Source organism: Mustelus asterias, chromosome 22 (assembly GCF_964213995.1).
Source record: "Mustelus asterias chromosome 22, sMusAst1.hap1.1, whole genome shotgun sequence".
NCBI classification, from domain to species: domain Eukaryota; kingdom Metazoa; phylum Chordata; class Chondrichthyes; order Carcharhiniformes; family Triakidae; genus Mustelus; species Mustelus asterias.
Window position 1 is genome coordinate 73,737,171 of NC_135822.1, and position 27,469 is coordinate 73,764,639.

Below are 27,469 nucleotides of genomic sequence, written 5' to 3' on the forward strand. Positions count from 1 at the left end.
CCAATTATACTGTACAAAACACAGTTCCAACCCCAATTATACTGTACAAAACGCAATCCCAAACCCCAAGTATACTGTACAAAACACAATCCCAAACCCAAATTATGCTGTACAAAACACAATCCCAAACCCCAATTATACTGTACAAAACACAGTTCCAAACCCCAATTATACTGTACAAAACGCAATCCCAAACCCCAAGTATACTGTACAAAACACAGTCCCAAACCCCAATAATACTGCACAAAACACAGTCCCAAACCCCAAGTATACTGTACAAAACACAGTCCCAAACCCAAATTATACTGTACAAAACACAATCTCAAACCCCAATTATACTGTACAAAACACATTCCCAAAGCCCAATTATACTGGACAAAACACAACCCCAAACCCCAAGTATACTGTGCAGAACACAATCCCAAACTCCAATTATACTGGACAAAACACAACCCCAAACCCCAAGTATACTGTGCAGAACACAATCCCAAACTCCAATTATACTGTACAAAACACAGTCCAAAGCCCTATTATACTGCACAAAACACAGTCCCAAAGCCCAGTTATACTGTACAAAACACAGTCCCAAACCACAATTATACTGTACAAAACACAGTCCCAAAGCCCAGTTATACTAAACAAAACACAGTCCCAAACAACCAGTTATAATGTGCAAAACACAGTCCCAAAGCCCAGTTATACAGACAAAACACAGTCCCAAAGCCCAGTTATACAGACAAAACACAGTCCCAAAGCCCAATTATAATGGACAAAACACAGTCCCAAAGCCCAATTATAGCAGATAATACTCAATGAACCTCAATAATCTTGCATCTTATCTGTGGGAGGCACTAACGGGTTCAAAGCAAATCGACTTTGAGATGGGAATGGGGAGTGTAGCAGGAGCACCAGTAAAGATGGAAATGGAGTTTGTTGTTGGAGAACCCAGTTGGCTATTCGGAGCCCTGCTGAACCCAGTTACTGACATGTTCCTGACTCACTACCCCTGGTTCAGCAGCCTGGCAGCTCCTTACTCAGCATCAGCAAGGTGTTTTTACACCCTGACAAGTTGTCAGCAAGCCACGGTTACAAAACAATTACATCCTCGATTGATTTCCTCACCAGTAAAGACACACCTTCATCTTGTGTCACCTCCACCGTATCGTGTGTGACCCACAACACAAGCAACGCGCCTGCACCTCCCACTCAAACTCTAAAGCTAATTATCCCCAATGCACAGAACACCCACAGCCTCTCTGCTGAAGAACTTTGTTGGTATTTGGTATCTGAAGACAATTTGCTCCCTCACTTTATTCACTGCTGACACCAAACATTCCTGATACGTCACCTTCCATTTTGTCCCCACTGAGTGATCGAACCAAAACACGATGCAGTAACTGGTAACTCCCAGCGAACAAAGCACGTTCCATCCCAGCCAGCCTTTGATGACTAAAGCAATTGCCACTATATCATTTCTGTTACAAAGCTGCACATGTTTCAGAGCACTCGTTCCAAAAAAAGACAGTCCAGGCTTGTTTTTGTATAACCCTTCACTCCCTCAGTACTGACCCTCTGACAGTGCGGCACTCCCTCAGTACTGACCCCCTGACAGTGCAGCGCTCGCTCAGTACTGACCCTCTGACAGTGCGGCACTCCCTCAGTACTGACCCTCTGACAGTGCGGCACTCCCTCAGTACTGACCCTCTGACAGTACAGCACTCCCTCAGCACTGACCCTCTGACAGTGTGGCACTCCCTCAGCACTGACCCTCTGACAGTGCGGCACTGCCTCAGCACTGACCCCATGACAGTGCGGCACTCCCTCAGTACTGACACTCTGACAGTGCGGCGCTCCCTCAGTACTGACCCTCTAACAGTGCGGCACTCCCTCAGTACTGACCCTCTGACAGTGTGGCACTCCCTCAGTACTGGCCCTCTGACAATGCAGTACTCCCTCAGCACTGACCCTCTGACAGTGCGGCACTCGCTCAGTACTGACCCTCTGACAGTGCGGCACTGCCTCAGCACTGACCCTCTGACAGTGCGGCACTCCCTCAGTACTGACCCTCTGACAGTGCGGCACTCCCTCAGCACTGACCCTCTGACAGTGCGGCACTCCCTCAGTACTGACCCTCTGACAGTGCAGCACTCCCTCAGCACTGACCCTCTGACAGTGCGGCACTCCCTCAGTACTGACCCTCTGACAGTGCAGCACTCCCTCAGCACTGACCCTCTGACAGTGCAGCACTCCCTCAGCACTGACCCTCTGACAGTGCAGCACTCCCTCAGCACTGACCCTCTGACAGTGCGACACTCCCTCAGTACTGACCCTCTGACAGTGCAGCACTCCCTCAGCACTGACCCTCTGACAGTGCGACACTCCCTCAGTACTGCAGTGGAACTGAGCATGAGGCACTGTGTGGTGCAGAATTTACACTGTTAAGCGTTTAATAATCTAATATTCCTTTCAGTAATTTCTAGCTCCTTTCTGTATCGTTCCCTTTGCACAGCGGCTGACTGCCTACATATACAGGATGTCATTTTCTAATGCATGTGTCCAAATTATATTAATAAAAGGAATCTTACCGGTTACACTCCATTCAAACAGGTGAGTGAATTGGTAATTGAGTTTTTTTTGTGACTTTGTGTATTAATTTAGTTCTGTCTGTCAGAAAGTGTGCCTTTAATGTAAAATTCCAATCAATGTCACAGTCCTTGATTAAAATCTACCGTGTATCTCGGGACCAGGAACACGATAAAAAAGATATAATTATCTGGAATAATTTCGCTGCCTAATTATCAGAGTCATAATTGGCCCTTTCATCATTTCAGCTCACCTTCATTCAGCTTTTCACCTCGTCTTCGCTGCTTCGTTCGGATTTGTCGACTGGCTTCACCTCGCCGGGTTTGATTGGGCAAGGAAGGCAGCACGTGACAGGAGGCTAAAATGTCAGCATGGAAACCAGTTGGCAGGTGATCCAACCGCACAGCGCCTTCCTGGCAGAATGGGAAACCTGCGTTCCTTTGACTGCCACACCAAGGGGGCGGCATTCTCTGCCCCGCAAGCCCCTGCCCCCCCGCCCAACCCCCCCCCTCCCACCAACTTCTCGGCATGTTTTAGGTAGGTGGGGTGGGGACAGGGGTGGGGCAGGGGGTGGGGGGGGGTGGGTGGGGGTGAAATTGCCATTGGCTGGATGTAGATCCCACTGGAAAACTCAAATTCATCCATTGTCTTTAAAATCAGTCAGAAGAACTCAATTTTTCAAGGACTTGATTGCTGTTCTGTTCCAATCCCCGCCATCGCCACCACACCCACCCCCCTCAACCCTGTAATTTCCATCACCCCTCTGATAACAGACATGCCATCAACTACCCCAAGGTACCGAAGCTCTGGAACTCTCTCCCTTGAACTCTCCATCCATTCGACCGCAAGACATAGGAGCAGAATGAGGCCACTCGGCCCATCGAGTCTGCTCCGCCATTCAATCATGGCTGATATTTTTCTCATCCCCATTCTCCTGCCTTCTCCCCACAGCCCCTGATCCCCTTATTAATCAAGAACCTATCTATCTCTGTCTTAAAGACACTCAATGACCCGGCCTCCACAGCCTTCTGCGGCAAAGAGTTCCACAGATTCACCACTCGCTGGCTGATCCATCTCTCGCTCTCCTGCTGGAAGGCCTATCCTTCTACCCAAACTTCAGATCACCTGTCCTAACATCTCCACTGCCACATGTCTGGTGATGGTTTACTGAATTAAAAGTTCATTATGAAAATAAGGTCCTGTTAACAGGTCAAACTGATGTTTCATATGAGCCAGGAACATTCAGATGAGGACAAAGTCTTGGGTATGAAAATGCTGGACCAGCATTTGTTGTCCATCGCTAATTGCCCTTGAAGTGAGTGGTTTGCTAGGTCACATCAGAGGGCGGTTGAGAGTCAACCACATTGCTATGGGTCTGGAGTCACATGTAGGCCAGACCGGGTAAGGATGGCAGATTTCCTTCCCTAAAGGACATCAGTGAACCAGACGGGTTTTTACAACAGTTAACAATATTTCAATTTCCTCTGTTCCTACACTATTTTCACAGCACCATTACTGAGATTAGCTTTAAACTCGAGATATTCCATGAAATGAATTTAAATTGCACATGTCATGATGGGAATTGAACCCATATCTTCTATGGAGAGTCCGAATGCCTCTAGATTGCTCCCACTGAAACCCAGGAACAGTGGTCACCAACATTTCCACTCTGTTTTGAGAATGGAACCATCTTGAGTATTCGATGGATGAGGGGCAGATGAATCTTGGGAGGGGTTTGGATCGAGGCCCATTGTGCTTGCACCAGTCCTTTGAGACAAACAAACAAATAATGTCACCCTCCTTGCTCGTTCCTGTAGCTCTGGGGAAGAAATATCTTTCCTCACAATGTTGACCCAACTTCCTTCCGAATGTCACGGCTCAAGTTTGAGCCACAGCCCCACTGTTGATTGTATGAGAACACACCAATGTTAAGGGTCCGCAAGGTCATCATAAGAACTAGGAGCAGGAGTAGGCCATCTGGCCCCTCGAGCCTGCTCCGCCATTCAATAAGATCATGGCTGATCTTTTTGTGGACTCAGCTCCACTGACCCGCCCACTCACCATAACCCTTAATTCCTTCACTGTTCAAAAATTTATCTATCCTTGCCTTAAAAACATTCAATGAGGTAGCCTCAACTGCTTCACTGGACAGAGAATTCCACAGATTCACAACCCCTTGTGTGAAGAAGTTCCTCCTCATCGATAGATGGAACTTCAGTCGTACGTCTGAGGTTGGCAGGAACCCAAGCTCAAAAGAGGCAGATTGTTTCAATGTGATGTCTGGTCACCTCATTACAGGAAGGATGTGGAAAAGATTGAAAGGGTGCAGAGGAGATTTACAAGGATGTTGCCTGGATTGAGTGGCATGCCTTATGAGGATAGGCTGAGGGAGCTCGGTCTTTTCACCTTGGGGAGATGTAGGATGAGAGGAGACCTAATAGAGGTGTATAAGATGTTGAGAGGCATAGATCAGGTGGACTCTCAGAGGCTTTTTCCCAGGGTGGAAATGGCTGCTACGAGAGGACACAGATTTAAGGTGCTGGGGGGTAGGTACAGGGGAAATGTTAGGGGGAAATTTTTCATACAGAGGGTGGTGGGCGAGTGGAATCGGCTGCCGTCAGTGGTGGTGGAGGCAAACTCAATAGGGTCTTTTAAAAGACTCCTGGATGAATACATGGGACTTAATAGGATAGAAACATAGAAAAGCTACCGCACAAACAGGCCCTTCGGCCCCACAAGTTGTGCCGAACATATCCCTACCTTCTAGACCTACCTATAACCCTCCATCCTATTAAGTCCCATGTACTCATCCAGGAGTCTCTTAAAAGTCCCTATTGAGTTTGCCTCCACCACCACTGACGGCAGCCGATTCCACTCGCCCACCACCCTCTGTGTGAAAAACTTCCCCCCTAACATGGAGGGTGTAGTTAGGCCTAGAAGGTCGGGATATGTTCGGCACAACTTGTGGGGCCGAAGGGCCTGTTTTGTGCTGTAGTTTTTCTATGATTCTATGTTTCCAACAAGAAGAGTAAGTAGGAAAGGAGTCGGAAATTTGAGGGAGATTTAGAGTCATAGAGGTTTACAGCATGGAAACAGGTTCTTTGGCCCAACTTGTCCATGCCGCCCATTTTTTTAAACCCCTAAGCTAGTCCCAGTTGCCGGCGTTTGCCCCATATCCCTCTATACCCATTTTACCCATGCAACTGTTTAAATGCTTTTTAAAAGACAAAATTGTACCTGCCTCTACTACTACCTCTGGCAGCTTGTTCCAGACGCTCACCACCCTGTGTGTGAAAAAATTGCCCCTCTGGACACTTTTGTATCTCTCCCCTCTCACCTTAAACCTATGCCCTCTAGTTTTAGACTCCCCAACCTTTGGGAAAAGATATTGACTATCTAGCTGATCTGTGCCCCTCATTATTTTATAGACCTTTATAAGATCACCCCTCAGCCTCCTACGCTCCAGAGAAAAAAGTCCCAGTCTATCCAGCTTCTCCTTATAACTCAAACCATCAAGTCCCGGTGGCATCCTAGTAAATCTTTTCTGCCCTCTTTCTAGTTTAATAATATCCTTTCTGTAATAGGATCCCGTGCGATTTAACCTTATGCAACAACCTACCATGTGATACCTTGTCAATGGCCTTGCTAAAGTCCATGTAGACAACATCAACTGCACTGCCCTCATCTACCTTCTTGGTTACCCCTTCAAAAAACTCAATCAAATTTGTGAGACATGATTTTCCACTCACAAAGCCATGCTGACTGTCCCTAATCAGTCCTTGCGTCTCTAAATGCCTGTAGATCCTGTCTCTCAAAATACCTTCCAACAACTTACCCATCACAGATGTGAGGCTCAGCGTCCTGTAGTTCCCAGACTTTTCCCTGCAGCCTTTTTAAACAAAGGCACAACATTTGCCACCCTCCGTGACTATCGATGATTCAAATATCTCGGTTAGGGGACCTGCAATTTCCTCCCTTGCCTTCCATAATGTCCAGGGATACACTTCATCAGGTCCCGGGGATTTATCTACCTTGATGCACTTTAAGACTTCCAGCACCTCCTTCTTTGTAATATGTGCACTCCTCAAGACATCACTATTTATTTCCCCAAGTTCCCTAACATCCATGCTTTTCTCAATAGTAAATACCGATGAGAAATATTCATTTAGGATCTCACCCAGCTCTCGTGGATCTGCACATAGATGACCTTGTTGATCCAAGCTGCCCTACCAGTTCTTTCCTTTTGGAGAGGTCTTTGAAGGGGATTGACACTGGGAGCAGATACAGTGGTCTGTATCCGGCTGTCTACTTTGCTGTGCTTGGAATGACCCCTACATCACCTTATCGGCTGTCAGAAAGTGTTCTGGAGATAAATTGTAACTCGTGTTGTTCTGGAAATGCAAACGTTACTCTCCCCCGCCACTGGTAACTACAGCAAGATCACTGCTCCATAACATTTAAGATGATCAAACTCTGTTTTGATTGCACAGGATTACAAGATTTGCAGTGGTGTTTGGGGGATTTAATCGTGGAATTTGGACCATTTGAACTGAAAAATCTAGTGGTTTTCAGCATTACTATTAAATACTCAGAAATCCCACACTCTTTCCGATCTTTCAGAAGTGTTTCAGGAGGAGATGAAAGGAACATGATTTTCCTTACCTGAACTCATTGCGGCGAGTCGGAATATGTCAGACAGGCGTGAGTTAACTGGTTCATAGGGGGAGCTCTCGTACAGGTCATCTCCTGAAAAGAATGAGGATTGACACAGCGATTAGGAATGGCAGCAAACAGAAGGCATCAGTTTCAATTCCGTTGCGGCATTTGGACTCATGGTGGGGGAAGAAAGTAAATTAACTGCATGAAGCTCGGGCTATTTACTGCTGATGATCAGGCCCAGTATTGACACAAACTACTTCCTGCATGCCCTGCAATCCACCCAGCGAATTCACACCGAAGAATGTTTCATCTTCTGACATACTTCATTCATAACCACAAGCTGCCCGACAAGTCCCTTCCTCACACCTTGAAGCCAGCCACAGACCCTGACAATCCAGCTCACTTAAGCCTGGACAATTCCCCGGTTTTATGCTATAAAGCATTATTTGTGGTTGTATCACAGCTTGGTATGGGCTCCTGCTCTGCCCAAGACTGCAGGGAACTACAAAAGGTCGTGAATGTAGCCCAATCCATCACGCAAACCAGCCTCCCATCCATTGACTCTGTCTACACTTCCCGCTGCCTCGGCAAAGCAGCCAGCATAATCAAGGACCCCACGCACCCCGGACATTCTCTCTTCCACCTTCTTCCGTCGGGAAAAAGATACAAAAGTCTGAGGATACGCACCAACCGACTTGAGAACAGCTTCTTCCCTGCTGCTGGCAGACTTTTGAATGGACTTACCTTGCATTAAGTTGATCTTTCTCCACACCCTAGCTATGACTGTAACACTACATTCTGCACCCTCTCCTTTCCTTCTCTATGAACGGTATGCTTTGTCTGTATAGTGCGCAAGAAACAATACTTTTCACTGTATGTTAATACATGTGACAATAATAAATCAAATCAGATCAAAATCAAATTTCTGAGATGTTGACCTGTAGGTTTGGACAGAGATTGAACTGAGATCTGAGGCCTCACTGATGAATAAATCCTGAATCAGAGCACTGGCAGCAACTTGAGCAATCTTCCGATGTGACAGGAGCAGCGAGGATTGAAACTTTATGTGGATAAAGAAGAAGACCAAGACCGCAAGGACTGGGACCGTGGGACTGGGGTCACATATCAGGAAAATAAAGGGCCATGCGTGGGAGTTGCAAGGGAGGGAAGGGTGTATGAGATGGCCCTGAGAATAGCAGGAAGAGGGTATGGGACAAGGAAGTGTTGGATAGGGAGCAATAAGTATCCGGTAGAGCGGTGGAGGAAGATTGGGAGTGGGACTAAGTAGATAGCTCTGTCAAAGATCCAGTACAGATATGATGGACCAAATGGCTTCCTCATGTGATGTATGCTTCTATAACGATTCAGCCAGAACAATAATTACTGCTGAATTTGATTTGATTTGATTTTGATTTGATTTATTACTCTCACATGTGTTAACATACAGTGAAAAGTATTGTTTATAGTGCACTATATAGACGAAGCATACCATTCATAGAGAAGGAAAGGAGAGAGTGCAGAATGTAGTGCTACAGTCATAGCTCGGGTGGAGAGAAAGGTCAACTTAATGCGAGGTAGGTCCATTCAAAAGTCTGACAGCAGCAGGGAAGAAGCTGTTCTTGAGTCGGTTGGTACGAGACCTCAGATTTTTGTATCTTTTTCCCGACGGAAGAAGGTGGAAGAGAGAATGTCCGGGGTGAGTGCGGTCTTTAATTATGCTGGCTGCTTTGCCGAGGCAGCAGGAAGTGTAGACAGAGTCAATGGATGAGAGGCTGGTTTGCGTGATGGATTGGGCTACATTCACGACCTTTTGTAGTTTCTTGCGGTCTTGGGCAGAGCAGGAGCCCATACCAAGCTGTGATACAACCAGAAAGAATGCTTTCTATGGTGCATCTGTAAAAGTTGGTGAGAGTCGTAGCGGACATGCCAAATTTCCTTAGCCTTCTGAGAAAGTAGAGGCGCCATTAACCTTAAACAGGTTAATGACGCCCATGGAATGGTGAACAGCAGACTGCCCCGGGAGCATGTACTCCAGCTCCCGAGAAGGTTCTGCAACAGCAAGCCCAAGCTCACCGCGTGATCCCCACCACCCCCCCCCCTCCCCCCACCCCCACCCTGCTCCCCAGTTGGTTCCCCAGGTCATGTCACCCTTACTCTGCAAATTGATCCTTAAAGGGGCAATCACGCAATGCAATTCCACACATGCTCACACTGGCCAACATTCCTATCTGGACACACACAAGCTGGCCAAGCTTTTAAAACCACGTACATTTCTGTCTGGTGTTCGTACGTAGGTGACTATCGGCCTGGGAAATGAAGAGGAACTCTTTTTTCCTGCAGAAAGGCACCACACAAATGCAAAGTCTTGTTGCAAAAACAGCTGAGAGAATACTGTTGGTTTTGTCAGTAAGACTGAACACAGTGAGACACAGGAATATTGCCTTTGATTTTGATTTGATTTATTATTGTCACATGTATTAACATACAGTGAAAAGTTTCTTGCGCGCTATACAAAGCATACCATTCATAGAGAAGGAAAGGAGAGAGTGCAGAATGTAGTGTTATAGCCATAGCTAGGGTGCAGAGAAAGATCAACTTAATGCAAGGTAAGTCCATTCAAAAGTCTGACAGCAGCAGGGAAGAAGCTGTTCTTGAGTCGGTTGGCACGTGACCTCAGAGTTTTGTATCTTTTTCCCAAAGGAAGAAGGTGGAAGAGAGAATGTCCGGGGTGTGTGGGGTACTTAATTATGCTGGCTGCTTTGTCGAGGCAGCGGGAAGTGTAGACAGAGTCAATGGATGGGAGGCTGGTTTGCGTGATGGATTGGGCTACATTCACGACCTTTTGTAGTTCCTTGCGGTCTTGGGCAGAGCAGGAGCCATACCAAGCTGTGATACAACCAGAAATAATGCTTTCTATGGTGCATCTGTAAAAGTTGGTGAGAGTCGTAGCTGATATGCCAAAATTCCTTCATCTTCTGAGAAAGTAGAGGCGTTGGTGGGCTTTCTTAACTATAGTGTCGGCATGGGGGGGACCAGGACAGGTTGTTGGTGATCTGGACACCTAAAAGCTTGAAGCTCTTGACCCTTTCTACTTCGTCCCCGTTGATGTAGACAGGGGCATGTTCTCCTTTACGCTTCCTGAAGTCGATGACAATCTCCTTCGTTTTGTTGACATTGAGGGAGAGATTATTGTTGACGCACCAGTTCACCAGATTCTCTACCTCATTCCTGTACTCTGTCTCATCATTGTCTGAGACCCAACCCACCACGGTGGTGTCGTCAGCAAAAATGCCTGCCTTTGCTAACTCACATTCCAAACTGAATGGAGCATTAAAGACTCACGTTCATTATCACTTGAAACTGCCTCGACTCCAACTCTGATATTTCTGTAAAACATGATCTAACCACCCGAAGACACAACAGAGAAACACTTTAATTCATTCTTGGGACACACCAAAGCTCATCATCAGAGTGCATCATGAAACCACAGCCCCACTGATGGAACATTACATTTCTGATTGATGATACGACTGGAATTAAACAAATTAATAATGCATGACTGAACTACCACATCCCTGATGGCGTCACAGATTTTAAATGTTAATACTCCCCATTTAAAATTCAAGCTTTCAGGTTCAAACAGAAAAATTGCAAGGAAAAAAATTACTGATGTAGGAATCTCTGGGGTTGAGGTAATCTTCTGGCAACATCGAGGTAAGCAGGTTATTCTAACTGAAATCGAGTGGGGAGGAGGATGGCTAATTATCTGTGTTCACACTTTCGGGGGAAAAACAACACTCACATCTGCAGATTTCAGACCACGGAGACTGGTCCTTTGAGGTCTCCAATATCCTGTCTCAGAGACAAAACTCCGGGTTCATAGCTTACCATTAGTAAACAATTCCGTGCATCCCTTCCCTGACTGGAAGACTGGGGGGGGGTAACAAATGTTGTGCCCTTATTTAAGAAGGGCTGCAGAGAAAAACCTGGGAATACCAGACTGGTAAGCCTAACATCTGTGGTGGATAAGTTATTCGAGAGGATTCTGAGGGGTAAGATATACAGGCATTTGGAAAGACAGGGTTTGATTAGAAGCAGTCAGCACGGCTTTGTGCATGGGAGTTCAAATTTGTTAGGGTTCTTTGATGAAGTGACCAGGAAGGTTGATGAGGGCAGCTCGGTAGGCGTAGTCTATATGGAAGATCCGACCCACTACGGTGATGTCGTCAGCAAACGTGGAAATCGAATTGGAGGGGAATTTGGCTGCACAGTAAGCCATATTCCTCTCCAATTTGGTGATAGGCTGCTCTGGAAGGTTCGAGCACATAGAATCCAGGGAGAGCTGGCAAATTGGATATACAATTGGCTTGATGGCAGAGGGTAAGGATGCTTGTCAGACTGGAGGCCTGTGACTAGTGGTGTGCACAGTAAGATGACTCACAACACCAGGTGATTACCTGTAAAGACTCGCATTCCAACCATTATTTTATAAATTGAGTTTGAGTCTTTATATGCCCTGTTTGTGAACAGAACTCCCACTTACCTGATGAAGGGGCAGCGCTCCGAAAGCTTGTGTGGCTTGTGCTACCAAATAAACCTGTTGGACTTTAACCTGGTGTTGTGAGACTTCTTACTGTGTTTACTCCAGTCCAACGCCGGCATCTCCACATCATGCCTGGCGGTGTGCCTCAGGGGTCAGTGCTGGGCCCATTGCTGTTTGTGATCTATATCAGCGATTTCAATGAGATTGTACAAGGCATGATCAGTAAGTTTGCAGATGACACTGAAACAGGTGGTATTGTAGACAGTGAGGAAGGTTATCAAAAATTGCAGCCAGGATCTTGATGAGCTGGGGAAATGGGCCGAGAAATGGTAAATGGACTTCAATACAGATCAGTGTGAGGTGTTGCATTTTGGAAAGTCAAATCAAGGTGAGACTTTCACGGTGAATGGTAGCAGCTTAGGGAGTATCGTGGAACAGAGGGACCTTGGAGTTCAGGTGCACGGTTCTCTAAAGATGGAGTCGCAGGTAGACAGGGCTGTGAAGAAGGCTTTTGGCATGCTGGTCTTCATCAGTCAGGACATTAAGTATAGAAGTTGGGAAGTTATGTTGCAGTTGTACGGGATGTTGGTGAGGCCGCACCTGGAATATTGTGTTCAGTTGTGGTCGCCTTGCTATAGGAAAGATGTTATTAAACTGGAGAGAGTGCAGAAGAGATTTACAAGGATGTTGCCAGGGCTCAAGGGACTGAGTTATAGGGAGAGATTGGACAGGCTAGGATTTTTTTCTTTGGAGCGTAGAAGACTGAGGGATGATCTTATAGAGGTGTATCAGATCATGAGAGGCATGGATAGGGTGAATGCACTCAGTCCTTTTCCCAGGGTTAGGGAATCGAGAACTAGAGGGCAGAAGTTTAAGTTAAGAGGGGAAAGAATTATTGGGAACCTGAGGAGCAACCTTTTTACACAGAGGGTGGTACATGTGTGGAATGAGCTGCCGGGGGAAGTGGTTGAGGCAGGGACATTGACAACATTTAAAAGGCATTTGGACAGATACATGGATAGGAAAGGTTTAGAGGGATATGGGCCATTGCAGGCAAATGGGGTTAGCTTAGGTGGGCATTTTGGACGGCATGGGCCAATTTGGGCCGAAGGGCCTGTCTCCGTGTGTAGATTCTATGATTCTATGACTGATTTTGCCTCTTGTTCTATCCCAGAAATGTTTTATATTTCTTCACAGAGTTACGCATTACAAGCATGGACCTCCTAACCCCAACAATCACATTTTCCTTCTCTTTATATAAGTGGCTCATAGGAATTCCCATTGCCTGGAAACAACACACAGTTAACAACTCCTTCGCTTGGGGAGGCCAGGAGATACATGGAGCATGCTTGAAGTGCCAGAGGTCAAGGTCATTGACTCTTCTCACATGCACTTAAAGGGCCAAATGGCCTCATTCTGTGCTGGAACAACTCTGCGAGGGAGAAGGCGTTGCGTTGAATACTTACTGCCAGCAGCTTTTTAATTTGAATGCTTGGTGAAGACTCTGCACCTCTTCTTGTTCCAGGTTTCACAAGACCAGTGATCTTCAACTTTCAGAGTCCCTGATAGCAGCCAACATCTTGGCATTGTTCTCAAATCTCGTGCCTCTTCTGCTTCTCAAGCTGTCAGTGTATTTCTTTCTTTGACTCCTGCTTGCTCTGCAACCCTCAATTTCCCCTGTCACTGCCAGAAGTTCTAGTTTCTCTCTCTCTCTCTTAATTGTGTGCCCAAAGCATTCTAACTGTCTCTTGGTGATCATCTGCACAAGTTTCTCTTGTGTCTACTTTCCTCAAAACGTCCTCATTGGTTGTGTGTGTTGTCCAACTAATCGTCATCATTATTACATCTCAAGAACAATATCCCTGTTGATTTAACTTATCTCCTCTGTCTTGCTGGTAGTCCAACTTGTGTGTGTCCATATAGGAATGTTGGCCAGTCGGAGCATGTGCGCAATTGCATTGCGTGATTGCCCCTTTAAGGATCAATTTGCAGAGTAAGGGTGACATGACCTGGGAACCAATTGGGGAGCAGGGTGGGGTGGGGGGGTGGGGATCACGCGGTGAGCTTGGGCTTGCTGTTCCAGAACCTTCTCGGGAGCTGGAGTACATGCTCCGGGGCAGTCTGCTGTTCACCACTCCAGGAGCGTCATTAACCTGTTTAAGGTTAATGGCGCCTCTACTTTCTCAGAAGGCTAAGGAAATTTGGCATGTCCGCTACGACTCTCACCAACTTTTACAGGTGCACCATAGAAAGCATTCTTTCTGGTTGTATCACAGCTTGGCATGGGCTCCTGCTCTGCCCAAGACCGCAAGGAACTACAAAAGGTCGTGAATGTAGCCCAATCCATCACGCAAACCAGCCTCCTATCCATTGACTCTGTCTACACTTCCCGCTGTCTCGGCAAAGCAGCCAGCATAATTAAGGACCCCACGCATCCCGGAGATTCTCTCTTCCACCTTCTTCCTTTGGGAAAAAGATACAAAAGTCTGAGGTCACGTACCAACTGACTCAAGAACAGCTTCTTCCCTGCTGCTGTCAGACTTTTGAATGGACCTACCTTGCATTAAGTTGATATTTCTCTACATCCTAGCTATGACTGTAACACTACATTCTGCACTCTCTCCTTTCCTTCTCTATGAACGGTATGTTTTGTCTGTAAAGCACACAAGAAACAATACTTTTCACTGTATGTTAATACATGTGACAATAATAAATCAAATCAAATCAAATCAAATCAAAGGCAACATTCTTGTGTCTCACTGTGTTCAGTCTTACTGACAAAACCAACAGTATTCTCTCAGCTGTTTTTGCAACAAGACTTTGCATTTGTGTGGTTCCTTTCTGCAGGAAAAAAGAGTTCCTCTTCATTTCCCAGGTCCACAGTCACCTACGTACGAACACCAGACAGAAATGTACGTGGTTTTAAAAGCTTGGCCAGCTGAGGTGGAAGGGAGAAGAGGGGGCTGAGTGCTTTGGTGAGGGAATTCCAGAACTTAGGGTCTATCACCGTAACCCCGCACATTTAGCATGGCGAACCTACCTAACCCACACATCTTTGGACTGTGGGAGGAAACCGGAGCACCCAGAGGAAAGCCAGGCAGACACGAGGAGAATGTGCAAACTCCACACAGACAGTGACCCAAGCCGGGAATCGAACCTGGCGCTGTGGTGCCCCACCGCATCAGGTTTGATTACGGCCTTGGGTAGCACGGTGGCACAGTGGTTAGCACTGCTGCCTCACAGCGCCAGGGGCCCGGGACCAGTTCCGGCCTCGGGTCACTGTCTGTGTGGAGTTTGCATGTTCTCCCCATGTCTGCATGGGTTTCCTCCGACAGGTCCAAAGATGTGCGGGTTAGGTTGATTGGCCATCCTGAATTGACCCGAGTGTCATGAGATTAACAGGGTAAATATAGAACATAGAACATTACAGCGCAGTACAGGCCCTTTGGCCCTCGATGTTGCGCCAACCAGTGGAACCAATCTAAAGCCCCTCTAATCTACACTATTCCAATATCATCCATATGTTTATCCAATAACCATTTGAATGCACTTAATTTTTGCGAGTCCACTACTGCTGCAGGCAGGGCATTCCACGCCCGTGGGGTTACGGGAATAGGGCCTGGGTGGGATTGTGGTCGGTGCAGATTCAATGGGCCGAATGGCCTCTTTCTGCACTGTAGGGATATATGATTCTCTGCCACCCAATGTATTGCTGGATTGGGAGCCATTGCAGGCCAGTGTGCAAAGTGGGTGATGAGTCAGTGTGAGCCTGGGTGAGGGCAGCAGAGTTCTGGAGGGGTTAAAGTTGACAGAGGGTAAAAGCTGGGTGACCGGGGAAAAGAGCACTGGGATAGTTAAGGTTGCTGTATCAGCAGGGCTGGAGAGTAGGTAGACTTTGGGATAGAGAAAGTCGGGGTCAGAAATCCACATGATAATTCAGTCACAGGACTAGAAAGGAGGGCACACCCTCTCAGTGTCCAAACTACTTTCTCTGAGAGTCCTCGTGCTCAGCACCATCTATCCAGTCGATTCAGACTCAGCAGAGCTTGTGATTCTCATTTGATGGTTCCTCTGGTTTGAATTTGCTGGTTCTCAACCTTTGACTGTTGCCGCATTGGTGGATGAATTTGAAATCAGAATACCAAGATCAGCCACATGGAAATAAAGTATCAAAACTCTGCAATGACCTCCAAGCCCCTGGATACCAGAGGCTGCCCCGCTTGGCTTCTTTGACCTGGTTGAGCACACACACAAGACCGACAGCCCAGCAACGGTACCAAGGGAGGGCAGCACTGTGAGAGATGCCATCCTTCTGCAGAGACACTCACTGAGGCCCCTGGCTGACCGCTGCAGAGTGAACTTGATATTCTGGATGGAGGAGACGTAACAGACCAAAGGTCTTCTCCACCTGGAACCGTCTCATTCTAATTCAGAACACAACTTCTGTCCGAGGATTGGAAACGTAGTAACCACAAGTTGGTAATTGGAGAGTTTGCCAGACGGAGGGTTAGTGAGACTGGGGGAAATCAAAATTGAGAACAGTTAAAAAAATATGTAATTTTATGTCCCCTACTGAAAATTAAATCCAGCAATCCTCACGAATATTAATTTAGATGATGAAGGATGAAGGGGACTAACTGGCTTTCTCCCCCAACTGGTTTTGTCCCCAATGTATTCAATAGCACAACCTTTTTCACAGCTTCTCTGCACAATTGCAGAGGGGCATGGGCTGTAATAACCTGTCGTGTTCATTCTTTCTCATTCCTGTTCTTACTCAATCTCTTCAACGAAGCATCTAATATTTGCTTTGCGTCTCGTTGTGTAGCTCTGTGACCTGACTCACCCTGCAATCAGAAGGTTAGGGGTTTAAACCTCATTCCGCAATCAGAGCCCATCAAGTTACCCTGAAGGTTCAGCAAGCAATTAGGACCACAAATTATTTTTCACTTGGCTGTAAAAAATAAAATGAAGGAGCGATTGGAGTGGAACTGCCAGAGACTCTCGCTACTGTTATAAGAACATAAGAACTAGGAGCAGGAGTAGGCCTCCTGGTCCCTCGAGACTGCTCCGCCATTCAATAAGATCATGGCTGATCTTTTTGTGGACTCAGCTCCACTTACCCGCCCGCTCACCATAACCCTTAATTCCTTTACTGTTCAAAAATGTATCTATCCTTGCCTTAAAAACATTCTATGAGGTAGCCTCAACTGCTTCACTGGGCAGGGAATTCCACAGATTCACAACCCTTTGTGTGAAGAAGTTCCTCCTCAACTCAGTCCTAAATCTGCTCCCCCTTATTTTGAGGCTATGCCCCCTGGTTCTAGTTTCACCTGCCAGTGGAAACAACTTCCCTGCTTCTATCTTATCTATTCCCTTCATAATCTTATATGTTTCTATAAGATCTCCCCTCATTCTTCTGAATTCCAATGAGTATAGCTCCAGTCTACTCAGCCTGTCCTCATAAGCCAACCCTCTCAACCCTTATCAAGGCCTCGGGAGAGGTCACACCTGGAAGCACTGTGTACAGTTTTTATCTCCTTACCTGAAGAAGAAAACACTTGTCTTAGAAGGGAGTGCAAGCAACAAAGGTTTACTGGATTGATTCCAAGGATGAGTTAGGCTGCACTTGGAATATAGTGTTCAATTCTGGTCACCACACTACCAGAAGGATGTGGAGGCTTTGGAGAGGGTACAGAAAAGATTTACCAGAACGTTGCCTGGTATGGAGGGCATTAGCTATGAGGAGAGGTTGGAGAAATTTGGTTTGTTTTCACTGGAACGACGGAGGTTGAGGGGAGACCTGATAGAAGTCTACAAGATTATGAGAGGCATGGACAGAGTGGATAGTCAGAAGCTTTTTCCCAGGGTGGAAGAGTCAATTACTAGGGGGCACAGGTTTAAGGTGTGAGGGGTAAGGATTAAAGGAGATGTACGAGGCAGATGTTTTACACAGAGAGTGGTGGGTGCCTGGAACTCGCTGCCGGGAGAGGTAGTGGAAGCGGATACGATAGTGAGTTTTAAGGGGCATCTGGACAAATACATGAATAGGATGGGAGTAGAGGGATATGGTCCCTGGAAGGATCGGGGGTTTTAGTTCAGTCGGGCAGCATGGTCGGTGCAGGCTTGGAGGGCCGAAGGGCCTGTTCCTGTGCTGTAATTTTCTTTGTTCTTTGTTCTTTGAGTGGGCGGTCCAACGCGGAGAGATTAAATCGAATGGGCTTACGACCGGTGGAGTTTCAAAGAATGAAAGACGATCTCATGGAACAAGAACCGGCGTGAGAGGTTACGGGGGAAGAGGCTGTTTGGCCCTGGCTGGAGAACCTGGAACCAGACAGCCTCGTCTAGCGATCAGCCACTGAGCAAAGGAGAAATTTCTTTACTCAGGAGGGTTGTGGATCTTGGGAATTCTGGACCCCGTGGGGCTGTGGATACGCACTAAGTTTATTTATTAGTGACAAGTAGACGTACATGTGAGAATCATCTCGCCGTCACACTCCGGCACCTGTTCAGGTACACTGAGAGAGAAGTTAGCAACGCACCCTAACCAGCATGACTTTCGGACTGTGGGAGGAAACCGGAGCACCCGGAGGAGACACGGGGAGAACATGCAAGCTCCACACAGACACCGGAACACCCGGAGGAAACCCACGCAGACACGAGGAGAACGTGCAAACTCCACACAGACACTGGAGCACCCGGAGGAAACCCACGCAGACACGGGGAGAATGTGCAAACTCCGCATAGACAGTGACCCAAGCCGGGAATTGAACCTGGGTCCCTGGCGCTGTGAGGCAGCAATCCTAACCACTGTGCCACTGTGCAGCCCCAGTTACTGAGCATACTTAAGACAAGCGATTATTAGATCTTTGGGTGTGAAGGGATATGCTGATCGGGGAGAGGAGTTGGGATCTTCTTGCCTGGCAGAAACAGCTCAGGAGGACAAATGGCTGCCTGCTGGTTCTCTTTCTTATGTAACTGCCACTCAGCGCAGAACAGAGGGTGCGTCAGAGATACCACCATTTGACTGAGACATTAAGTCAAGGAGCATAGAGTCAGAGAGGTTTACAGCATGGAAACAGGCCCTTCGGGCAACTTGTCCATACTGTCCTTTTTTAAAACCCCTAAGCTGGTCCCAATTGCCTGCATTTGGCCCATATCCCTCTCTACCCATCTTACCCATGTAACTGTCCAAATGCTTTTTAAAAGACAAAATTGTACACACCTCTACTACTACCTCTGGCAGCTTGTTCCAGACACTCACCACCCTCTGTGTGAAAACATTGCCTCTCTGGACACTTTTGTATCTCTCCCCTCTCACCTTAAACCTATGCCCTCTAGTTTTAGACTCCCCTGCCTTTGGGAAAAGATATTGACTATCTAGCTGATCAGTGCCCCTCATTATTTTATAGACCTCTATAAGGTCACCCCTCAGCCTTCTATGCTCCAGAGAAAAAAGTCCCAGTCTATTCAGCCTCTCATAACTCAAACCATCAAGTCCCGGTAGCATCCTAGTAAATCTCTTCTGCATTCTTTCTAGTTTAATAATATCCTTTCTATAACAGGGTGACCAGATCTGTACATGTCTGTTCAGTGTGATGATACTGAGCCTTTAAGAAGTGTATCTGTATCATGTTTCTTGTAAGGGGAATGTTTAAAATTTAGCTCTTGTACACGGTACCGATTTGTCTGCAAACCAGGCAGTTCACATGCTGAGAGTGCAGGCTAATAATTGATTTGAGTTCGAGATGTGTTTGTTTTAAACGGAGTTAATGCATTTTTGTTTATTTGGTTTTTCTCCTGGGTTTCAGGTTAGGGTTGTGATTGGGTTGATTGACAGAGTCATGTGCTAATGGGCGGAGCTAAGCTTACAGGGAAAAGCAGGCAGTTACTGCTGCATTCTGAAAGAAGCTACTGTTTGGTACCTGCTAGGAGAAGTAGGTCTCTCTCTCTCTCTCTATAGAGGTGTCCTGGAGGCTTGAGATCTGGTAGCCCAAGTACAAGCACGTAAGCCTGTGTGTTGTGAACTGATTTTGAAGAGGAGTTTAAGTCTATAAGAGGAATATTACTTGAATTGGAACTAATAGAGATAGGTTAACAGTTAAGAATTGTATCTTGTCATGTTTATGTATTTCAATCGGTAAAAGTTAAGCTAATTCATTTATTACAGTTAAACTGCATTGTTAAATAAAGTTTGTTTTGATAAAAGTTTTCCAGCGCATGAATCGAATCACACCTGGAGTGAAACATCTTATCCTCACACTAATGCCAAAATCTAGTATAGTTGGGCTTCATAACATTGATTAGGTTGATTTACAGGTAAAATTATAATGATTGGGTGGAGCTAGGCTTTCACAGAGAACACAAGGCAGTCTGCTTTTGGGATCTTTAGAGAGAGATGGTTTTCTCTTGCTCTCTCCGAGGTCTGGAGACTGGAATCTGCTGGGCAGTGAATCTCTTTCTCTGAGATTCTACTGTCTGGGGGTGGAGCTTTCTCCAGAAATTTCTGTATGAGAATTAGGAGATAGTGTCTGTCTGGATCACTCTCCAGAGGTGGTAAAAGGCTGGAAATCTGGTACCGATGTAAACATCTTTAGTTTCTGTGCTAACTGGTTCTAAAGAAGGGATTTATGATGTGTGGGGATATTGCTAAATTGGAACAACAGAGATAGCTAGCTGTTAAGAAGTATATTTTATCATGTTTAAGTATTTTAATTGGTAAAAGTTCTGTCAATTCTTTTGGTTATATTTTAACTGTGTTCTTAAATAAAGTTTTTTTGATAAAAGCTTCCTAGTCCCCTGAGTAAAAGGTTTCTCCTTTCCTCAGTGGCTGATTGCTAGACTAGACTGTCTGGTTCCAGGTTCTCCAGCCAGGGCAAAACAGCCTCTCCCCACCTAACCTGTCACAGCCGTTCAGAGTTCTGTTCTTGTCCCATGAGATCATCGTCACTGTCTGTGTGGAGTCTGCGCGTTCTCCCCGTGTCTGCGTGGGTTTCCTCCGGGTGCTCCGGTTTCCTCCCACATTCTGAAAGACGTGCTGGTTGGGGTGCATTGACCCGAACAGGCGCCGGAGTGTGGCAACTGGGGGAATTTCACAGTAACTTAATTGCAGTGTTAATGTAAGCCTTACTTGTTGCTAATATATAAACTTAACTTACTTGAATCATACCTGGAGTGAATCGCCTTGTGCTCACCAATGCCAAAATCAAATGTAAAAGTTAGGGTCCAGGCTAATTTCAGAAAATATTTTGGAGTTTCTGATCTGGTGCTTAAGTATGCACAGCCTCTGGGGTAGAGAATTCCACAGATTCACCACCCTCTGAGTGAAGAAATTCCTCCTCATCACACTGTCGCGATACTGTTGATTTGATTTGATTTATTATTGTTACATGCATTAACATACAGTGAAAAGTATTGTTTCTTGAGCGCTATACAAAGCATACCGTTCATAGAGAAGGAAAGGAGAGAGTGCAGAATGTGGTGTCACAGTCATAGCTAGGGTGTAGAGAAAGATCAACTTAACGCAAGGTAAGTCCATTCAAAAGTCTGACAGAAGCAGGAAAGAAGCTGTTCTTGAGTCGGTTGGTACGTGACCTCAGACTTTTGTATCTTTTTCCCAAAGGAAGAAGGTGCAAGAGAGAATGTCCGGGGTGCGTGGGGTCCTTAATTATGCTGGCTGCTTTGCCCAGGCAGCGGGAAGTGTAGACAGAGTCAATGGATGGGAGGCTGGTTTGCGTGATGGATTGGGCTACATTCACGACCCTTTGCTATTGTCTCTCAAGGAATGTACTTTAATCCGGTTTCGCTGCTTTTTTTAGTTTCATCGCTGTGAAGTCTGTTGAAGATATATAATGGGCCCTTTTGTTTATTTTTAATTTGGTCCTAATGCAGTGTCCTGGAGGCTTACAACCCTTTTGAATTGTTGTGGGAGGATTGATTGACTGGTCAAGGTTAAGTGGTTTCTCCAGAGAGGGAATCCAAGGATTCACTTTCAGTTTTATTCAGAAGCCGTTGGGCTCCAGGCTGAAAAGCAGTGTGTGTCTGTGTCTCTCCCTGGGATTGGAAACTTAGCTCTTGGTGGCTGAACGGCTAGTAACTAGAGGCAAGGATTGCCTCGGTCTCTGGAAGTGGTTTACTGGTGAAAAGCTAGAAGCCCAGCAGTGGTTCTTTCTTTACCGTGGTGTCTGTTGGGAACTCCAGGATGGGAAGTCAGAGTTTCAATTCTCAACCCAAAGGACTAATTCAAAGAACAAAGAACAAAGAACAGTACAGCACAGGAAACAGGCCCTTCGGCCCTCCAAGCCTGTGCCGCTCCTTGGTCCAACTAGACCAATCGTTTGTATCCCTCCATTCCCAGGCTGCTCATGTGACTATCCAGGTAAGTCTTAAACGATGTCAGCGTGCCTGCCTCCACCACCCTACTTGGCAGCGCATTCCAGGCCCCCACCACCCTCTGTGTAAAAAACGTCCCTCTGATATCTGAGTTATACTTCGCCCCTCTCACCTTGAGCCCGTGACCCCTCATGATCGTCACCTCCGACCTGGGAAAAAGCTTCCCACTGTTCACCCTATCTATACCCTTCATAATCTTGATTATGATTCACAACAGGTTAATTCACAAGAGCTCAAAATCCAACATCACGCGAGCATCCTTGTTTGCTGTGCTAAACCTGGGATGGGTGTATGTTTGTAAGGAGGCTTGTTTAGTTGGAACAGGTGCATTTAGTTGTTAAGGTTTATACAATATCATGGTTTAGTTTCTTATTTGTAATCGGCAAAGGTTATCACTAAGTTTCTTTCTGTATGTTAACTGCATTCTTAAATAAACTTTATTTGATAAAAGCTCCCAAGTGGGTCATTTGAATCGTAAGATAAAAGCAAAATACTTCGTATGCTGGAATCTGAAACAAAAATGCTGGAAAATCTCAGCAGGTCTGACAGCATCTGTGGGGATGGCGGAACAGAGGCACAGATTGTTAACGGACTGCCTGAAGAATGTGGCAGTTGCCCTCAATAGCTGAGGGGATGGGGGGGTGGGGGGGGGGAGAGGGCAAGAAGGAGAGCTGGAATGGAGGAGTGGAAAAATGGAACTGAGAAAGAAGGGTGATAAAACTGGATGAATGAGATGAGAAGAAATGAAGTAAAATAAATGGAAATGGGATGAAGGTGGATAGGAGGAAGTTGTTGAACTCAATGTTCAGTCCAGAAGTCCGTAATGTGCCCAATCGGAAGATGAGGTGCTGGCCAATCAACGTAACTCCTCAAGACATCACTATTTATTTCCCTAAGTTCCTGAACATCCATGCCTTTCTCAACAGTAAATACCGATGAGAAATATCCATTTAGGATCTCACCCATCTCTTGTGGAACGGCACACAGATGACCTTGTTGATCCTTAAGAGGCCCTACTCTCTCCCTTGTTACTCTTTTGCCTTTTATGTATTTGTAGAAGCTCTTTGGATTCGGCGGCACGGTAGCACAGTGGTTAGCACTGCTGCTTCACAGCTCCAGGGTCCTGGGTTCAATTCCCAGCTCGGGTCACTGTCTGTGTGGAGTTTGCACATTCTCCTCGTGTCTGAGTGGGTTTCCTCCGGGTGCTCCGGTTTCCTCCCACAGTCCAAAGATGTGCGGGTTAGGTTGATTGGCCAGGTTAAAAATTGCCCCTTAGAGTCCTGAGATGCGTAGGTTACAGGGATTAGCAGGTAAATATGTGGGGGTAGGGTCTGGGTGGGATTGTGGTCGGTGCAGACTCGATGGGCCAAATGGCCTCCTTCTGCACTGTAGGGTTTCTATGATTGTGGAGCTGGGGGGAGGTTACAGAGCTAGGGAGCTGGGAGGGAGGGAACTGCACTGACCCACTGAGTAAGCGGTTTAATTTAGTCAGTTTGGACTGCGATGGACTGATATAGCTTTGAGATTTGCGAAGGAACATGAAATTGCCATGATTGCTTTGCTCGAAATATAAGTGGTTGTGCGGGCCATCAAATTGTGCAGTGGCACTAGATGAACTGCTTTGGCTGGTTATTTAAACCATCTGTTGAAGAAGGTTTTATTTTAGAATGATATAGTTCTCTGTCAGTGAATTATTTCAAATAAATGAGGCTCTAAGTTCTTGGGAGTAAGTGAATGAGCTCAGGCCACCGAGAAAAGATGTTAAAATGTATAAGCCTCGGGTGCCATTTCTTTTAAGTGTTAAGCAACAGAAGCGTGAAAACGAGCTTAACTGCAAGGGAATCGCAATCAGCAGTGATTTTCATGGGGATGGACTGATTAAAATTGCCTTCCAACTGTTTCCAGTGCGATCAATGATGCAAAAAACCCAGGAGTGTATGGAGTGTCATCGTTAATGGCGTAAGTCACTTCCTCTATAATCTCCTCTCTCACTCCATTCAACTGCCCCATGACAGCCTTCTGAGGGATATGATCAAACTGACACACACAGACACAACAACGTGGGCCCATCAAACAATCGCTGGGTCCACTCACTTATTCTGTTGTACAAAGTCCAAGTGGAGATCACGGCAATTGAAGCAATGTTCCTGGAATCCAGTTTTGAAGGAGGGGGATATTTTTGCTTCCCTCCATTGCTGGCATCGAGGCAGCACCAACAAAAATTACCCAGATGTTTACCCAAACTTATTTCCTCAAATGTATTCCATTTGGTTAAGGTGCAAATCCATCTCCTCGCTTTACAAGGAGGCCTTTTTTATCCATCACCCTCAGAGCTCGCTGGCCAACACTGCCTCCCAGCCACGCCTCCTATTCAAATTCTTCCTGGCCTGGTTCCCTCTCTGCCACCTCCTCCAGTCCCATCTCCCTCCGAGATTTCTACACTCCTCCAATGCTGACCTCTGGAATATCCCCGATTTTAATCACACCACCATTGGTGGCCTGGGCCCCAAGCTCTGGACTTCCCTCCCGAAGACCATAAGTCCATCACGCAAACCAGCCTCCCATCCATTGACTCTGTCTACACTTCCCACTGCCTCGGCAAAGCAGCCAGCATAATTAAGAGCCCCACGCACCCCGGACATTCTCTCTTCTACCTTCTTCCTTTGGGAAAATGATGCAAAAGTCTGAGGTCACGTACCGACCGACTCAAGAACAGCTTCTTCCCTGCTCTGTCAGACTTTTGAATGGACTTACCTCGCACTAAGTTGATCTTTCTCTGCACCCTAGCTATGACTGTAACACTACATTCTGCACTCTCTCCTTCTCTATGAACGGTATGCTTTGTCTGTATAGCGCACAAGAAACAATACTTTTCACTGTATGTTAATACATGTGACAATAATAAATCAAATCAAATCAAAGGCCATAAGACATAGGGGCAGAATTAGGCCACTCGGCCCATTGAGTCTGCTCCGCATTCAATCATGGCTGATATTTTTCTCACCCCCATTCTCCTGCCTTTTCCCCATAACCCCCGATCCCCTTATTGATCAAGACCTATCTATGTCTGTCTTAAAGACACTCAATGACCCGGCCTCCACAGCCTTCTGCGGCAAAGAGTTCCACAGATTCACCACTCTCTGGCTGAAGAAATTCCCCCTCATCTCTGTTTTAAAGGATCGTCCCTTTAACCTCCCCACCTGTCTCCATCTCTGTCCCCCCTTAAGACATTCCCGGAAACAAACCTTTTTTAACCTTGTTTGGCCCTCTGTTCAAATATCTCCTTCTGTGTTCTAGAACATAGAACATTACAGCGCAGTACAGGCCCTTCGGCCCTCGATGTTGCGCCGACCAGTGGAACCAATCTAAAGCCCCTCTAATCTACACTATTCCAATATCATCCATATGTTCATCCAATAACCATTTGAATGCTCTTAATGTTGACGAGTCCACTACTGCTGCAGGCAGGGCATTCCATGCCCTTTCCACTCTCTGAGTAAAGAACCTACCTCTAACATCTGTCCTATATCTCTCACCCCTCAATTTAAAGCTATGTCCCCTCGTGCTAGCCATCACCATCATTCTGGCGCCTGATTTTTTATTTGGTTGCCCTCCTGTGAGGTGTCTTGTTACATTTTCCAGCACGAAATGTACCACATTGATGAAAGCTGTTGTTGAATGTTTTAAACAGCGGACACAGTTTTCAAATTAGGACTTGCCCTTGTAGGACAGAGATGAGGAGATTTTTTTCTCTCAGAGTGTGACTTTGGAACTCTCTGCCTCAGAAGGCGGTGCAGGCGGGGTCACCAAGTATTTTCAAGGCGGAGGTAGAGAGATTTGTGTTAGGCAAGGGAATCAAAGGTTATCGGGGTAGATGGGGAGTGCGGGGGCGGGGGGGGGGGGGGGGGGGGTGGGTGGGGGGTGGGGGGAGTGGGTGGTATGGAATTCAAAACATAAACACACCAGATCAATAGGACAGCCTCAAGGGGCCGAATGGCCTACTTCTCCAATTTTGTGACTACTTACTGTGCCTACCCCAGTCCAACGCCGGAAACCCCACACCAATTTTGTATGCTCACATGTCAACCATTTAACTAAAACCAAAATGACAGAATCTTCAGCTTGTCCGCACATTTTGTGTTTTGCTGAATGTGTTGTATCTCTCATAATATTTTTATCTAGTATTTATTTCTGAGTGTCACAAGTAAGGTTTACATTAACACTGCAATGAAGTTACTGTGAAAACTCCCTCATTGCCACACTCCAGCACCTGTTCGGGTACACTGAGGGAGAATTTAGTATGGCCAATGCACCCTAACCATCATGTCTTGCGGACTGTGGGAGGAAACCGGAGCACCCGGAGGAAACCCACGCAGACATGGGGAGAATGTGCAGACTCCACACAGACAGTGACCCAAACCGGGAATCGAACCCGGGTCCCTGGCGCTGTGAGGCAGCAGTGCTAACCACTGTGCCGCCGTGCCACCCTGTTGCCACTAACTACTCTTATCCTGTAAAGATCTTCAACTGCACAGACACAGCCAACTAATCTCTGCTGTCCTTCCCTTGGCAACTTAAAATCTCCTCTCTTATATCATTTGATATCTTCTGACACTTGGTGTGGACATTGTTGTCCACATTTCTGCCACTCACTGAGTTCCTTCTCCATCATTCGCTCTTTCGTATCTTTACACAGGCTTTTCTTTCCCTTTGGGCCTATCACGGGGGAGGATTGGATGGGTGAGAAACAGGTTGATATCCAAGCAAGTGTGTCTTTCGGAGCAACAGCTTCTGCAGTGGGTCTTGAACCCGAAGCTTCTGGCTCAGGGGCAGAAGACACGACCAGTCAAGCCACAAGAACTCCTTCCACAACAGGTTCTTGGAAAGTGGGGGCCTCTGGTATTTACTGACCATTCCGCAGTTATCTCCACACGGCGGCGAAAAATTTTGCTGCAAGTCTCTTCACATCCAGAAAGCCACAAAGGCATGAAGAATCTGCATTCTCACCATCATTACTTCTGGCACCAGCCCTCAAAGTAGCAGATCCACCAAGTGAGATTGAACTCGTCACCAGTACCTGTTTGCTGAGTTCTAATGGCGATTATAACTTTACAGTGCTGCCTTAATTCCAGTGTGAACCAGGATAACCGACCATCCGGATTTTCCAGGAATGTCCCATAATTTGGCTCCCTATTCTGTGCCACGGGGCATGGGCTTCCTCCCGGCACCAAGTGAGGAAACCGGTCAAGGTCTCCTCTTGCTGCTGCCTGTGCATCTTTGGTGTCCAGGCAAGCG

The 27,469-nt window shown here is 46.5% G+C and overlaps 1 protein-coding gene across 1 annotated transcript in view; it reads right to left on the reverse strand.

The window, feature by feature from the left end:
* Positions 1-27,469, reverse strand: part of LOC144510195 (GDNF family receptor alpha-2-like) — a 361,038-nt gene that overhangs the window by 290,489 nt on the left and 43,080 nt on the right. Inside the window, exon 3 of the mRNA XM_078239675.1 lies at positions 7,246-7,329. Coding sequence (XP_078095801.1) covers positions 7,246-7,329 — 84 coding nt within the window. The remainder of the gene's footprint in view (positions 1-7,245; positions 7,330-27,469) is intronic.